The sequence below is a fragment of the Mizuhopecten yessoensis genome, unplaced genomic scaffold (assembly GCF_002113885.1).
Source record: "Mizuhopecten yessoensis strain PY_sf001 unplaced genomic scaffold, ASM211388v2 scaffold5145, whole genome shotgun sequence".
In the NCBI taxonomy this organism is placed as follows: Eukaryota; Metazoa; Mollusca; class Bivalvia; order Pectinida; family Pectinidae; genus Mizuhopecten; species Mizuhopecten yessoensis.
In genome coordinates this window covers 159,817-176,339 of record NW_018405902.1, presented here as the reverse complement: position 1 = coordinate 176,339, position 16,523 = coordinate 159,817, and the positions used below count along the sequence as shown (strand labels likewise).

The window sequence follows — 16,523 nt, the reverse complement described above, 5'->3', positions numbered from 1 at the left end:
TGGAGTTATTACCCTTGGTTTCATTAATGCGATGCATGCGTTCCATGATGTTGTATTGCACTCATTGATCTACCAGTTATGTTGAATGATTTCTCTTTTAATATCAATTACTCACAAATACTTCATATATTTCAATCATACAAACAACTGCTCATTCAATGTGTGACGGGCGTATTATATACCGCTCGCGGTAACCTTGTTTTTGGTGATTTCATAGCCATGTATAAAAGTGTAAAAGCTTTAGGCATTTTGATTAGGTACACATATTTGTACATCCCAAATTTAGGCTCAGTTGATCCGAAAACCTCACGCTAATCACATTCATATTCAGGAGCTTAAGTACTTTCAAGTAACCATTGGAGTTTCAGTTAAATTCTCAACAATTATTGATCTTAGCTTTTTAATGGGAACTGATCAAGTACCGGAAATTTGATTTGTTTTATATTGCTTTAACACTATCGGGTAACAGTATGAATTTGTTAGAAATGCTGATGCTTCACTTCATAATCAGTCAATCACATTCACATGCCAAATACAGTCACAATACACTAAAACTTCATTATACTGTATTGCCAGCTCTTATATTATTTGCCACCTCACATACTGCCAACAAATTTAAAGATACCACTTCCACGTTTTTGTTAAATAATTTCTCTCTGTCCTTTGATACACTGTATACCAAGACATTTTTCACGGCAGCTTAATTTTGAAGGGTGAAAGTTTGACTGGGCAAAGTTTCGTGTGCAATATTGCTGAGCCTCAAATATAATTCTAAGATAATTTCAAAGTTTTAGTTTATACACAAACAATGTACGTGTTGAAACGTTTCAAGACTGACTGGTCCTTTTGTCAAGCTATGACTATGACTGGAGAAAATATTGCAGTATAATGGAGTTTATTGTATGTATTTGTGAAAACTACAAGCTGTTCACTGATAATACATGGTAACATGCTTACTTGTAGGATGGACTCCTACGTGCTGGCCGAGACGTTTAAGTACCTGTACCTGATGTTCAGTGAGAAGTCAGACCGTGTACTGGATATTGATGATTACATATTCACCACAGAGGCTCACCTCCTTCCTCTTACACTGTCTACACTGTCTGTCACCAACGTGACAGCCAGACTACCAAAGGTACTGAAACAGGTCTGGCGAATATATAAAAGATCATGTAAATATCAATATGAGCAGAAAATGAATTTTGAAAATTATTTTGCGGATCTAATTTCTTGTGAGAAGGCTCATAGTCTTTAAATCAAGGCAATAACTCAGTGAACATAACGACTATATGTTATGTAATGTTTATGCATTTCTAATGGCAAGGACCTATTTGACCCAGCTACCTTTGACTTGAGCCCTCCTATTTTACGTTACATCTGCATTAGGTGAGAAGTGAGGTGTACCAGGACATGGGTGACTTTAGTGAGAGTTTTGAGAGTATGTCCCACCCGTCAGACACTGTGTATCTGGAGGACAATAAGCACCACACCTGTCCAAACCTCCAACACCTATACCAAGGCACCAATAACTACGCCTTCAACCTCCGTTCCAAGGTCCAGAATATGGTTGATAAATATACCACCAACTCTAAAAGGTAAATTCACAAAATCAAGCCAGAAGATTATGTTAGTTGTAAGTCAGACATATAGTAATGGTTAAATTAGTTTGAAATTCATTGATTTTAAACAAGTAAATGTTACTTTTTATTGTAAATAACACAATTTCTTGTCTTCAATTATAGCCATATCTATAAGCTGGCTAAATTGTCAAAGTGGTGCTCAGTTTACGAGTTTTGCCTTCAGCAGTAGCCATATTTTCAACTGGACATAATGCTGGTAGGATGATACATTTTGTTAGGCAGCATATTGTCCATTTCTGTGCTATAAAATGGTTTTCCTATCTGACAGGGAAGGCCACAAGCCACGGCTGCGGGCAGCTGACTTTATTGCCGGTAACAAGGCTCAGCTTGACCTTCTGCTCCTGATGGGAATAAAAATAGCCACAATGGCTGATGGACGAGTACAGCTGCTCCATACAGCAGGGGAGGTAATTAGTCTGTACAAAGTTGGGGGCTCTTAGAGGTTGAAACTAGCAGGACACCTATTCGACAGTCGAATAGACCTGCAAAAATGATCTTTAACATATAAGAAGTCTCAGGAAATGAGTTGTTTGAATAATACATTTCTGCTGCTAAATTATGTTGATAAAAATACTCATCTTTAGTTGAAAAATAAGAAAGTAAGGACTTAAGATCATTGGCAGTCATTACTATGTAATGGTAAGATAAATGTCAACTAATTCATTTAGACGTAAGCTTGAGGAAAACAGTGGATGATAATACATTTCCTTTATCTAGCCTTGACTTTAGATATCAATAATTTATTGAACAATGTATGGCATGAATGTGTTTGAAAACAGAGTTGATAAACAGGCTAGCTCTCAAACACATGTGTCCTGATGAGAGTTGTGTGTTGATTATAAGTGAAATGGTATAGGTCACTGTTGTGTTTGCCTGCAGGCTGCTAGTCCAGAAGATGCTGAGGATGGAATGAAATTTATGCAGGAGATGATTGAGCTTTCTCGTCACCAGCAACAAGAGAGTAAGACAACTTTACTATTCTGTTTATATGTGTCGGGGAGAGGAAAAGAGGTGTCGGGGGAGAGGAAAGGAGGGAGGGCTGAACATTGGTGCCATCCGTATTATAATCTTATTCAAGTTGTATCTATGTAAACTACAATAAGGGTGCACGTCACTGGTAGATGACAAATGGGGTGCCTTCATTTAGACACAGTTAACAATTTTTCCATCGTGGCAGAGTCATGAAGGCTTTTTTCACACTCCCAAGTTTAATTCCCTATGATAAGCATTGAGTCATATTCCTTGTGTTATCTTGGGGGGTCCTTATTCAAGCAAGGTTCTTATTAGGTCAAATACTGTATATTTTTAACACTCTAATGATGGAACAATATTTTAATATGAAAAGTAGAAAAGCTGATGTCAGAGTGACAGGTCGGAGTGACTGGTCACAGTGAGAGTGAATTTTATATAGTGTTAGCTTGAATTAGTGCTGTAGTGATTGTTAGCTTGAATTGTGTCAGTATTAGAGTGGCTTGTTTGAGTCAGCACTAGCCATTTTAATGTTTTGGTACCAGTTAAGGAGATTATTAACTCAACTTTAACTAATGTTACATAGAAATATCACCTTGTAATATTTCATTGATGATTACAGCTCAACATGACCCGATGATAGTACAGGTCCTTTCTGACCCTTACTTTGGATCACTGTCCTTCAAGGCTGGACCAGCACAGTTTGGATACAGTCTGAAAACCAACCCTCCTGTGAGTATGCATTTTAACAAGGTGCTTTCTGTTGAAAATAGTTTTCCATCTTTCTCAGCCTGTCTGTTTGGTCTCTCCAATGCAAGATAGGATGGTGATCTGGAATTTCGTGTTAAGCATTCTACGATTCACCATATTTGATTGTTCTTGTAGAGAAGCTGTGAAGTTATTGTATATTACTTTCAAAATGTGAAATATTTAACTTGTAGACTTTATATTCAGGTTGACAGTCAGTACAATTTCCTTTTGTAGCTATTCATACTAGGATATATAATAGAATTTATAATGACAATGAAAACATCTGACACATTTGTGGTAATTGTTTGTGTTCACTCATTTGATGTTACATTTCACTTGTTTCTGATAAAATATTTCAACTTAAAGATATATATTAAAGCCTAAATTAAATGTCTCTAGACTTTCATGCTAATATTTGCATTAGCTTTACCAAGTCAATACTATTATTTGCCAGCCCTACAAAATATCATCTTTTGCTAGATTGTGACTATAATCCAAATGAATAAATTAATCTTGAACAATTAAACAACTACATACCAAAAACTGAAATTGCGGGGAATAGCTGTCAGGTTTAAGTAAAGCAATCAATGAAAGAAAAGTAAGTACCCAGGGACCACTTGTATATAAAACATCTCAAAATTGAGGAAAATCCCAAGCAATGTATTGTCTATAGGAAATCTTGTGGAGATGTTTTATACAAGTGGGACCAGTAGTAATGTCAGCTTTGAGGGGGTATGACTTCCTTTAAATACTGTATGTATGTTGAAGGATTGGTGTAGTGGTTTTTACGTCGAGGTATGACATCATCAGGGTATGACAACATCAATGTAGAGATGTAAGGTGTTATTGTGAACGCTGACCTCATCAAATCCTATATTGTTGTATTGGGTAGATACAGGACATGTTGTGAAGACTAACGTAATAAAAGTGTACTCTGTTGTATAGATCCAAGGACATGTTGTGAAGGCTGACGTAATAAAAGTGTACTTTGTTCTGTTTTATAGATCCAAGGACATGTTGTCAAGGCTGACATAATAAAAGTGTACTCTGTTCTGTTGTATAGATCTAAGGACACGTTGTGAAGGCTGACATAATAAAAGTGTACTCTGTTCTGTTGTATAGATCCAAGGACACGTTGTGAAGGCTGACATAATAAAAGTGTACTCTGTTCTGTTGTATAGATCCAAGGACATGTTGTGAAGGCTGACATAATAAAAGTGTACTCTGTTCTGTTGTATAGATCCAAGGACATGTTGTGAAGGCTGACATAATAAAAGTGTACTCTGTTCTGTTGTATAGATCCAAGGACATGTTGTGAAGGCTGACATAATAAAAGTGTACTCTGTTCTGTTGTATAGATCCAAGGACATGTTGTGAAGGCTGACATAATAAAAGTGTACTCTGTTCTGTTGTATAGATCCAAGGACATGTTGTGAAGGCTGACATAATAAAAGTGTACTCTGTTCTGTTGTATAGATCCAAGGACATGTTGTGAAGGCTGACATAATAAAAGTGTACTCTGTTCTGTTGTATAGATCCAAGGACATGTTGTGAAGGCTGACATAATAAAAGTGTACTCTGTTCTGTTGTATAGATCCAAGGACATGTTGTGAAGGCTGACATAATAAAAGTGTACTCTGTTCTGTTGTATAGATCCAAGGACATGTTGTGAAGGCTGACATAATAAAAGTGTACTCTGTTCTGTTGTATAGATCCAAGGACATGTTGTGAAGGCTGACATAATAAAAGTGTACTCTGTTCTGTTGTATAGATCCAAGGACATGTTGTGAAGGCTGACATAATAAAAGTGTACTCTGTTCTGTTGTATAGATCCAAGGACATGTTGTGAAGGCTGACATAATAAAAGTGTACTCTGTTCTGTTGTATAGATCCAAGGACATGTTGTGAAGGCTGACATAATAAAAGTGTACTCTGTTCTGTTGTATAGATCCAAGGACATGTTGTGAAGGCTGACATAATAAAAGTGTACTCTGTTCTGTTGTATAGATCCAAGGACATGTTGTGAAGGCTGACATAATAAAAGTGTACTCTGTTCTGTTGTATAGATCCAAGGACATGTTGTGAAGGCTGACATAATAAAAGTGTACTCTGTTCTGTTGTATAGATCCAAGGACATGTTGTGAAGGCTGACATAATAAAAGTGTACTCTGTTCTGTTGTATAGATCCAAGGACATGTTGTGAAGGCTGACATAATAAAAGTGTACTCTGTTCTGTTGTATAGATCCAAGGACATGTTGTGAAGGCTGACATAATAAAAGTGTACTCTGTTCTGTTGTATAGATCCAAGGACATGTTGTGAAGGCTGACATAATAAAAGTGTACTCTGTTCTGTTGTATAGATCCAAGGACATGTTGTGAAGGCTGACATAATAAAAGTGTACTCTGTTCTGTTGTATAGATCCAAGGACATGTTGTGAAGGCTGACATAATAAAAGTGTACTCTGTTCTGTTGTATAGATCCAAGGACATGTTGTGAAGGCTGACATAATAAAAGTGTACTCTGTTCTGTTGTATAGATCCAAGGACATGTTGTGAAGGCTGACATAATAAAAGTGTACTCTGTTCTGTTGTATAGATCCAAGGACATGTTGTGAAGGCTGACATAATAAAAGTGTACTCTGTTCTGTTGTATAGATCCAAGGACATGTTGTGAAGGCTGACATAATAAAAGTGTACTCTGTTCTGTTGTATAGATCCAAGGACATGTTGTGAAGGCTGACATAATAAAAGTGTACTCTGTTCTGTTGTATAGATCCAAGGACATGTTGTGAAGGCTGACATAATAAAAGTGTACTCTGTTCTGTTGTATAGATCCAAGGACATGTTGTGAAGGCTGACATAATAAAAGTGTACTCTGTTCTGTTGTATAGATCCAAGGACATGTTGTGAAGGCTGACATAATAAAAGTGTACTCTGTTCTGTTGTATAGATCCAAGGACATGTTGTGAAGGCTGACATAATAAAAGTGTACTCTGTTCTGTTGTATAGATCCAAGGACATGTTGTGAAGGCTGACATAATAAAAGTGTACTCTGTTCTGTTGTATAGATCCAAGGACATGTTGTGAAGGCTGACATAATAAAAGTGTACTCTGTTCTGTTGTATAGATCCAAGGACATGTTGTGAAGGCTGACATAATAAAAGTGTACTCTGTTCTGTTGTATAGATCCAAGGACATGTTGTGAAGGCTGACATAATAAAAGTGTACTCTGTTCTGTTGTATAGATCCAAGGACATGTTGTGAAGGCTGACATAATAAAAGTGTACTCTGTTCTGTTGTATAGATCCAAGGACATGTTGTGAAGGCTGACATAATAAAAGTGTACTCTGTTCTGTTGTATAGATCCAAGGACATGTTGTGAAGGCTGACATAATAAAAGTGTACTCTGTTCTGTTGTATAGATCCAAGGACATGTTGTGAAGGCTGACATAATAAAAGTGTACTCTGTTCTGTTGTATAGATCCAAGGACATGTTGTGAAGGCTGACATAATAAAAGTGTACTCTGTTCTGTTGTATAGATCCAAGGACATGTTGTGAAGGCTGACATAATAAAAGTGTACTCTGTTCTGTTGTATAGATCCAAGGACATGTTGTGAAGGCTGACATAATAAAAGTGTACTCTGTTCTGTTGTATAGATCCAAGGACATGTTGTGAAGGCTGACATAATAAAAGTGTACTCTGTTCTGTTGTATAGATCCAAGGACATGTTGTGAAGGCTGACATAATAAAAGTGTACTCTGTTCTGTTGTATAGATCCAAGGACATGTTGTGAAGGCTGACATAATAAAAGTGTACTCTGTTCTGTTGTATAGATCCAAGGACATGTTGTGAAGGCTGACATAATAAAAGTGTACTCTGTTCTGTTGTATAGATCCAAGGACATGTTGTGAAGGCTGACATAATAAAAGTGTACTCTGTTCTGTTGTATAGATCCAAGGACATGTTGTGAAGGCTGACATAATAAAAGTGTACTCTGTTCTGTTGTATAGATCCAAGGACATGTTGTGAAGGCTGACATAATAAAAGTGTACTCTGTTCTGTTGTATAGATCCAAGGACATGTTGTGAAGGCTGACATAATAAAAGTGTACTCTGTTCTGTTGTATAGATCCAAGGACATGTTGTGAAGGCTGACATAATAAAAGTGTACTCTGTTCTGTTGTATAGATCCAAGGACATGTTGTGAAGGCTGACATAATAAAAGTGTACTCTGTTCTGTTGTATAGATCCAAGGACATGTTGTGAAGGCTGACATAATAAAAGTGTACTCTGTTCTGTTGTATAGATCCAAGGACATGTTGTGAAGGCTGACATAATAAAAGTGTACTCTGTTCTGTTGTATAGATCCAAGGACATGTTGTGAAGGCTGACATAATAAAAGTGTACTCTGTTCTGTTGTATAGATCCAAGGACATGTTGTGAAGGCTGACATAATAAAAGTGTACTCTGTTCTGTTGTATAGATCCAAGGACATGTTGTGAAGGCTGACATAATAAAAGTGTACTCTGTTCTGTTGTATAGATCCAAGGACATGTTGTGAAGGCTGACATAATAAAAGTGTACTCTGTTCTGTTGTATAGATCCAAGGACATGTTGTGAAGGCTGACATAATAAAAGTGTACTCTGTTCTGTTGTATAGATCCAAGGACATGTTGTGAAGGCTGACATAATAAAAGTGTACTCTGTTCTGTTGTATAGATCCAAGGACATGTTGTGAAGGCTGACATAATAAAAGTGTACTCTGTTCTGTTGTATAGATCCAAGGACATGTTGTGAAGGCTGACATAATAAAAGTGTACTCTGTTCTGTTGTATAGATCCAAGGACATGTTGTGAAGGCTGACATAATAAAAGTGTACTCTGTTCTGTTGTATAGATCCAAGGACATGTTGTGAAGGCTGACATAATAAAAGTGTACTCTGTTCTGTTGTATAGATCCAAGGACATGTTGTGAAGGCTGACATAATAAAAGTGTACTCTGTTCTGTTGTATAGATCCAAGGACATGTTGTGAAGGCTGACATAATAAAAGTGTACTCTGTTCTGTTGTATAGATCCAAGGACATGTTGTGAAGGCTGACATAATAAAAGTGTACTCTGTTCTGTTGTATAGATCCAAGGACATGTTGTGAAGGCTGACATAATAAAAGTGTACTCTGTTCTGTTGTATAGATCCAAGGACATGTTGTGAAGGCTGACATAATAAAAGTGTACTCTGTTCTGTTGTATAGATCCAAGGACATGTTGTGAAGGCTGACATAATAAAAGTGTACTCTGTTCTGTTGTATAGATCCAAGGACATGTTGTGAAGGCTGACATAATAAAAGTGTACTCTGTTCTGTTGTATAGATCCAAGGACATGTTGTGAAGGCTGACATAATAAAAGTGTACTCTGTTCTGTTGTATAGATCCAAGGACATGTTGTGAAGGCTGACATAATAAAAGTGTACTCTGTTCTGTTGTATAGATCCAAGGACATGTTGTGAAGGCTGACATAATAAAAGTGTACTTTGTTCTGTTGTATAGATCCAAGGACATGTTGTGAAGGCTGACATAATAAAAGTGTACTTTGTTCTGTTGTATAGATCCAAGGACATGTTGTGAAGGCTGACATAATAAAAGTGTACTTTGTTCTGTTGTATAGATCCAAGGACATGTTGTGAAGGCTGACATAATAAAAGTGTACTTTGTTCTGTTGTATAGATCCAAGGACATGTTGTGAAGGCTGACGTAATAAAAGTGTACTCTGTTCTGTTGTATAGATCCAAGGACACGTTGTGAAGGCTGACATAATAAAAGTGTACTTTGTTCTATTGTATAGATCCAAGGACATGTTGTGAAGGCTGACGTAATAAAAGTGTACTTTGTTCTATTGTATAGATCCAAGGACATGTTGTGAAGGCTGATGTAATAAAAGTGTACTTTGTTCTGTTGTATAGATCTAAGGACACGTTGTGAAGGCTGACGTAATAAAAGTGTACTCTGTTCTGTTGTATAGTTCCAAGGACATGTTGTGAAGGCTGACATAATAAAAGTGTACTTTGTTCTATTGTATAGATCCAAGGACACGTTGTGAAGGCTGACGTTATAAAAGTGTACTCTATTCTGTTGTATAGATCCAAGGACACGTTGTGAAGGCTGACCCATTCAGTGCTTGTAGTTCCATTAATAACTTTGAGGAAGTGGAAGCGAAAATTGTCATCATTGAGCGGGGCAACTGTATGTTTGTGGACAAGGTAACGGTGTCTCCTACTCATCAAACATGACAATTCACATTGTCAAACCTTTTGTGTCAGAGAAAATGCCTGCATTAATATTTTCCAAATCCATGTGTTTCTGCATATCCAAATGAAACATGACTTTTCTAGAACCTGATGTATATATTTTCTTTTGGTATTTTAACAGATACATTGTATATGACCTTTGATTAATGATGTTTGTTCGTTAACAAAGAGTTAAAAAATCTTGATGGCTCTGTTTGAAATTTTAATTTCTGTGGTTACTTAATATTAGTTTTAATAGCAAATAATTTGTTGTTAAAATCTGTTTCCTTTCACAGCTGTCTCATTTTCTTTTAAATAAAAATAAATTGTTTTTGTAACGTATAAGACCCCCCCACCGCCACCACCACCACCACCACCACCACCACACACACACACACACAAGTATAGAAAAGATAAATGATATCTCTCAGTAGTAATAATATAGAACACATTTCAGTTTATCAAATTTGTATCAAAATAGAAATATTTGAGGAGAAAAGCTATTTCAATGGGTATTGCGTGATTTTTACATGTATTGTCATATTATGTAGAAAAAGGAAAATCTCACCTTTGTAATTGATTTTTTTTCAGGCAAGGAATCTACAAAAAGCTGGTGCTAAAGGCAGCATTGTAATAGGTGTGTAAATACAACCCTACTCATCATTTTCTAGATGTAACATCTGCCTGTGTAATACACGACATGTCATGTCTATATAAGTAACCACAGATATGTTATTAGGGCCCCGTATCAGAGATACGGGTGCCCTATAGTAATCACTCTGTCTGTCTGTCTGTCTGTCTGTCCACAAATTCTGTTCCTGGCTGATAACTTTGGTATTTATTGACCGATGTACATGAAACTTGGTCAAGATGTTCAGTTCACAAAAATACACATTGAGGTAAAAAATCAAGGTCATTAGGTTCAAAGGTTAAGGTCAAATTTTACATCTTTTCACAGATGAACATTTTGTTATGACATCATGAAGCAAAGTTGATCAGAAGTTAACAAGGAAACTTAAATTAGCAAGGAGTCAACTGACCAAAGGTCAAGGTCATCGGGTCAGGGGTCAAGGTCAAATTTTGAAGCTTTTCACTGGTGAACATTTCGCTATGACATTATGAAGCAAAGTTGTTCGGAATTAAACAAAGAGACACACTGAGGTAAAAAGTCGAGGTCAAAGGTCAAGGTCATTAGGTTCAAAGGTTAAGGTCAAATTTTACATCTTTTCACTGATGAACATTTTGTTATGACATCATGAAGCAAAGTTGATCAGAATTAGCAAGGAGTCAACTTACCAAGGGTCAAGGTAATTGGGTCAGGGGTCAAGGTCAAATTTTGTAGCTTTTCACTGGTGAACATTTCGCTATGACATTATGAAGCAAAGTTGTTCGGAATTAAACAAAGAGACCCACTGAGGTAAAAAGTCGAGGTCAAAGGTCAAGGTCATTAGATTCAAATGTCAAGGTCAAATTTGCATCTTTTCACTGATGAACATTTTGTTATGACATTATGAAGCAAAGTTGATCAGAATTAAACATGTAGTCAACTGATCAAAGGTCAAGGTCATCGTGTCAAGGTCAAATTTTGTAGCTTTTCACTGGTGAACATTTCGCTTTGACATTATGAAGCGAAGTTGTTCGGAATAAAACAAAGAGACACACTGAGGTAAAAAGTCGAGGTCAAAGGTTAAGGTCATTAGATTTCAAAGGTCAAGGTCAAATTTGCATCTTTTTCACTGATAAACATTTTGTTATCACATTATGAAGCAAAGTTGATCAGAATTAAACAAGGAGTCAACTGACCAAAGGTCATGGTCATTGGGTCAAAGGTCAAGGTTAAATTTTGCACCTTTTCCCTGATGAACATTTTGTTATGACATTATGAAGCAATGTTGTTCAGAACTTAACACAGAGTCAACTGACCTTAGGTCCAGGTTAGGGGGTCCAAAGGGTCAAGGTCAAGTTTTGTATTTTTCACTGATGAATATTTTGTTATGATATCAAGAAGCAAAGACGGTCGGAGTTAAAAAATAAGTCAACTGACCAAAGTTTAGGGTCACTAGGTTAATGGTCAAGGTCATTTGGGTCCAAAAGTCAAAGACAAAGTGGATCTCTGACTTTGACCCTGGCTCTTGATGTAGGAGGTATATAAGGTGAAATAAAACAAATCAAAGCTGACAAATGAGTATTGCACTGGTATTTACATTTCTGTTAGCCCAGCAAATATGGAGGTGGAAGGAAACAAGTCTCGCATCATAGTACATGTAAAATGTATATTTTGCTTCCTTGCGATTCTTTTTGAAGTCCAAATGTCAAACGTCAAGCTCAGCCATATGGGCAGATTGGTTCTTGATGATTATGGGGGATATATTGCCACAAGACCGGGCCCTTACTGACCTGTCAGTGTTCTAGTTGTTGGTGTTGATGATTAGGCTTAATCCTAAAATTCTGATTTGACAGCACCAGGCCACCTACTAGGTTAATTATTGCAAAATCCCATAATTTAATGAGAATAAGTTTTATGGACATTTTTGCTGCAGTTTGATTTTCGCTTGTTTCGCCCACCATGATGACGGCAAATTTATCATTTACAGCAAATGTAAGTAAACAACATGATATACATAGTAATTGATTTCATGGGCGAAGAGCGAAACATTTCCCGGTATTACAGAATTTTTGTCGGGTATGGTGATATAGTTTTGCTGCAGTTTATTTATAGTCTATCATTAAATATCAAATGTACCGGCAGTTAGTCAATAGAATTACTTCTACATGTAAATTACAGTTATTCTGTATCTAACAACTTTTCCTTCACAGACAACACTGAGGGGAGTTCCAGTGACAGCCATGCTCTGTTTGCCATGTCGGGGGATGGCCAGCAGGATGTTGAAATTCCACTCGTCTTTCTGTTCCACAAGGAGGGGCAGACAATCCTAAAACTTCTTGAAGAGTTCCCCAATCTTGAGGTCCTGCTAGGGGAGCGCGAAATGAACGCAGGTTAGCATCACTTGTAAATAAGTGTTTATAAGTGTTTAATCACTGATTGGGGTGCCACCTATCCAAACCAACCACATGTTTGATGTTCTGTTATACCACATTATGAATATAAACATAAAATGAGTGATTATATCTTAAGATTGGCTACTTTTAATCAATACTTACTGCAAACTCATGTTGGCTGTAGATAATGCCCCAACTCTGCTAAGGTTCAATGCATGCATGCTTTACAGTAATTTATTTCTTTAATTGAAAGATGACAGCATACAATATTTTACTTCCCTATTAATGAAGAACAAACTTGTTGAAAAACTGCAATGAAGTGTTACTGTATTAAATCTTGAGCAATAATTGATTATCTTGATATCATGCACCATGATCAGTGAAGAACTCATTCTCTGAATTTTTTGGCATAATCGTAAACTTTACAGACATGGGATTGTTTTCCTATCTGAATGACCGTTTGATGAAGTTATTTATAAGCTTGTATAATGATGGAAAAGAAGTAGACAAGACCGACTTCCTAGCTGAGTATGTGGTGGCGTTATCAAAGATTTCTGCCAGTATGAATCAAGATATACCTGCTACATTGTACAGTGAAGATGGATAAATTTGCAATTAATTTAACAGCCTGAGGATGTATCGGGGAAAAAATTGTTACTATGAAAATTGGTAGAATTAGAACACTCTCCCTTACCCTAAAAAAACCCCTTTATTTAGTAAATTTTGTGTGATATTCATTTTGTCATAAACATTGATCATAAATTCAAGCATAATGCAAACATTTCTTTTTGAATATAAACATCAGTTATACATTCTGTGAATGAGACACTAAATGTTTTCACAAACAAGTCTGAAAAGGTTCATTTGGGAAATTAAGTAAGCTCAAAATATAAGTTATGTACTGTATGCTGTTACAGAAGCATTCCTTCCCAAGGAGCCACAATCCCTGATAGAACAGAACCTGGAAGCGAACGGCCCTACGTGTGGAGGTAACACAGCAAAAAAGGCCAAAGATCCTGCTACTGATGATGCTGGTGACAGCCCCGATATTGTACAAACACCAGAAGCAACGGACACAAAGCCTAGCAAACATCGTGTACACATACGTGAAACAAGGGAAGGTAACACGTACAGGCTCCCGACAAGCAGTGGCCATGTCCAGCTTGTTGTGGATGTAGGACGGACTATAAACAAGCCAAAGTATCCCAACATTGTAGATAGAGATGTTATACAAATGAAACATTTGCCAGATGGTACTAAACAGATCGTTTTTAAACTTGATGACCTGACGTCTTCTAAGGTGGTACCAACAACGAAGCCAGAACTTAATCAGATATACGTCAGTGTAGTCCAGGTGTTACAGCAAAGGACGAACTTTGAAACTTTAAGCAATCAAGCAGATCATCTTATATCAATCGCCAGACTGTTAGAGGCAGCTTATTTTGGTTTTCAAATACAGGACGCTAATGATAATTCTCAGGAACTGTTTGATAAACTTGCTGGATTATTAGTGATTAAGCCTTTAAAATCACACGACGATCCCAGTGATGAAATTGTGCAGGAAAAACATACAACGATACCACATCAATTTGGGCATTATGCATCTGAAGAAGACTTTATTGAAGGAAAATCTACTGAAAAGGACGTAAAAACTAGTAAATCTTCAAGAGTTTATGCTAGAATAAACACATTAGAGGAAATAATAACCATTACAGAAGACGAAGAGGAGGAGGAAACTGACTCGTCCCAGCCAGCTGGACAGGCTAGGGACCAAACCTCAACATTCCAAGAAAACGAAATCGCAGAAGATGAAGATGAAGAGTTTTCTCAAAATGACATTGTCATGGATGATGAGTCATTGCCAAATGATGTTCATATAGAAAAAAGTACTATGGGACCAAGGATACCTTCCCGTGTTTCACCATCAAAGCCAAAAGACAGTAATACCATAATTCATGCAACATACCATTCTGAGGATGAAACAGAGTCCAAAAGTCAGGGAGAAGAGACGGGGAATACACCTGAGCGTGACGAGTTATGATAACAAAATTAGTTAAGATTATAGATTTCAAAGGTCCCTTTAGTTCTTAAACGACTTCTGTTGTCCCAAAATTCTATATATTGTTATATTATATAGAAATATTTTTACAATCTTTAATTGTTCAGTGTTGTCAAATAAGGGCACAATTTTATGGTATTTTTCTTGAAACCATATCCAAAAATAACTTCAAAAGGAGAGGATGTTGATGAGTTTTTGCTAAGAAAAAAGTAAACGCATGTTATATTTGTCATAACGGATCAAATTTGTTTACATGATGACTTCTCGGCAGGAACATAAGCCCAATTTATGCATATAATGTATATCTGCACTTCAGATGTTACCTAAACGAATGGTGTTATATGTTCAGCATTTTGACAGAGTACCAGTATTTCTGTTTTTTCTCCATGCATTGTGAGTGCTTCCCAATTACCACAAAAGTTTTCCATTTGTAACGAAAGTTGCTGAATTATCTCATAGGAAAATGGTAGAAATATCTAGAATGATGGAGATAGTCAATGTGATACCTGTTATTGTGCCCTAAGGTATCAGTTCAATATTCTTTATCTACATAGTTTTATAACTAGACTGGAGGTGATTGAACTTTTCGTTTGCTTGAAATATCTTTGTTTGTTTTGCAGAATATATTATTTAATCTAAATGTTAATGACACAGACAATTTTTACTCAAATAATTATCTTCATATTTGGTAAAATATTAGATATCTTAAAAACGAAGTCTCTTTGGAATAAAAGGATGCTCTATACTTTTGTTCCTGAATATTGATACCTCAAAATGAGTTTGTTCTTTACAAAGTGATTTCTTTTAGGTTGATATTTGTCAGATAATATTTATGTAGTTTTGAATGTGTCAGATTTTAAGATGAGTTCCTGCTGACTTTTTGCGAAAAATTAGAAAGGTACAAACAGTCATTCCATCAATAGCAAATTGCCAAAATGAACTGATTCTAGATCATAAAGAAGTTCTAAACTTTCCATCCATGCCATAAGTGAAGATAAGTGCCAGAAACCCCCCTCAAAAAAATACTTTATACTTGCACTGGCACAGTGAACCTGTCATAAGTGACTGTTGGAAAACTAAAATTTTAGTGAACAAATTTTGCCTGTTACACTATGAGGCTCATTTTATTAGCTAGATGGAAGCATAATATCATGTGTATTTTGAGGCTCAGGTAAATACTAGGTCACTTTTTAGCTGACTTGAGCGATCATGTGAGCTATTGCCTTATGTCTTTCTGTCTTCTTCTGTCTCCATGTATCATACCAATTCATGACATGTTTTCGACTTTGTCTTCAGAAGCACTAAACTGATAGACTTCGAAGTTGGTACAAATGTTTCCTACGATATCCCAACCAAGTGTTCTTAATATTGTTATCGCAAATTTGAAAATCCAAGATTGCTGCCCTAGGGTCTGATTTGCTGAGACATTTTTGACTTCTTCTCAAGAACAGCAGCACTGATTAACTCTGAGTTTCCTACGATATCCCAACCAAGTGTTCTTAATATTGTTATCGCAAATTTGAAAATCCAAGATTGCTGCCCTAGGGTCTGATTTGCTGAGACATTTTTGACTTCTTCTCAAGAACAGCAGCACTGATTAACTCTGAATTTTTTTACAACATAAGAATTCCCAAACAGGTCTTCTTACTTTTCGTGCCAATCCAAAATTTCAAGATGGCCTGTGGCTTCTGATTGACTGAGACATTTTCGATTTGAACTCATGTGACTGAAAAGGCAGCTTTGGCCTCTTGTGTTTTATTTTAATTCGCGTATCCGGTTGAACCTGTAAAGAAAATGACAGGCACAGATCTGGACAGAGGC

At 36.5% G+C, this 16,523-nt stretch overlaps 1 protein-coding gene across 1 annotated transcript in view; it reads left to right on the top strand.

Moving 5' to 3' along the window:
* Positions 1-16,523, top strand: part of LOC110450302 (ER degradation-enhancing alpha-mannosidase-like protein 3) — a 27,515-nt gene extending 10,992 nt beyond the window's left edge. Inside the window, exons 14-22 of the mRNA XM_021497761.1 lie at positions 964-1,135; positions 1,387-1,595; positions 1,909-2,047; positions 2,520-2,601; positions 3,232-3,341; positions 9,497-9,616; positions 10,235-10,280; positions 12,461-12,640; positions 13,561-16,523. Of these exons, the coding sequence (XP_021353436.1) occupies positions 964-1,135; positions 1,387-1,595; positions 1,909-2,047; positions 2,520-2,601; positions 3,232-3,341; positions 9,497-9,616; positions 10,235-10,280; positions 12,461-12,640; positions 13,561-14,684 (2,182 nt within the window). The 3' untranslated portion in view covers positions 14,685-16,523. The remainder of the gene's footprint in view (positions 1-963; positions 1,136-1,386; positions 1,596-1,908; positions 2,048-2,519; positions 2,602-3,231; positions 3,342-9,496; positions 9,617-10,234; positions 10,281-12,460; positions 12,641-13,560) is intronic.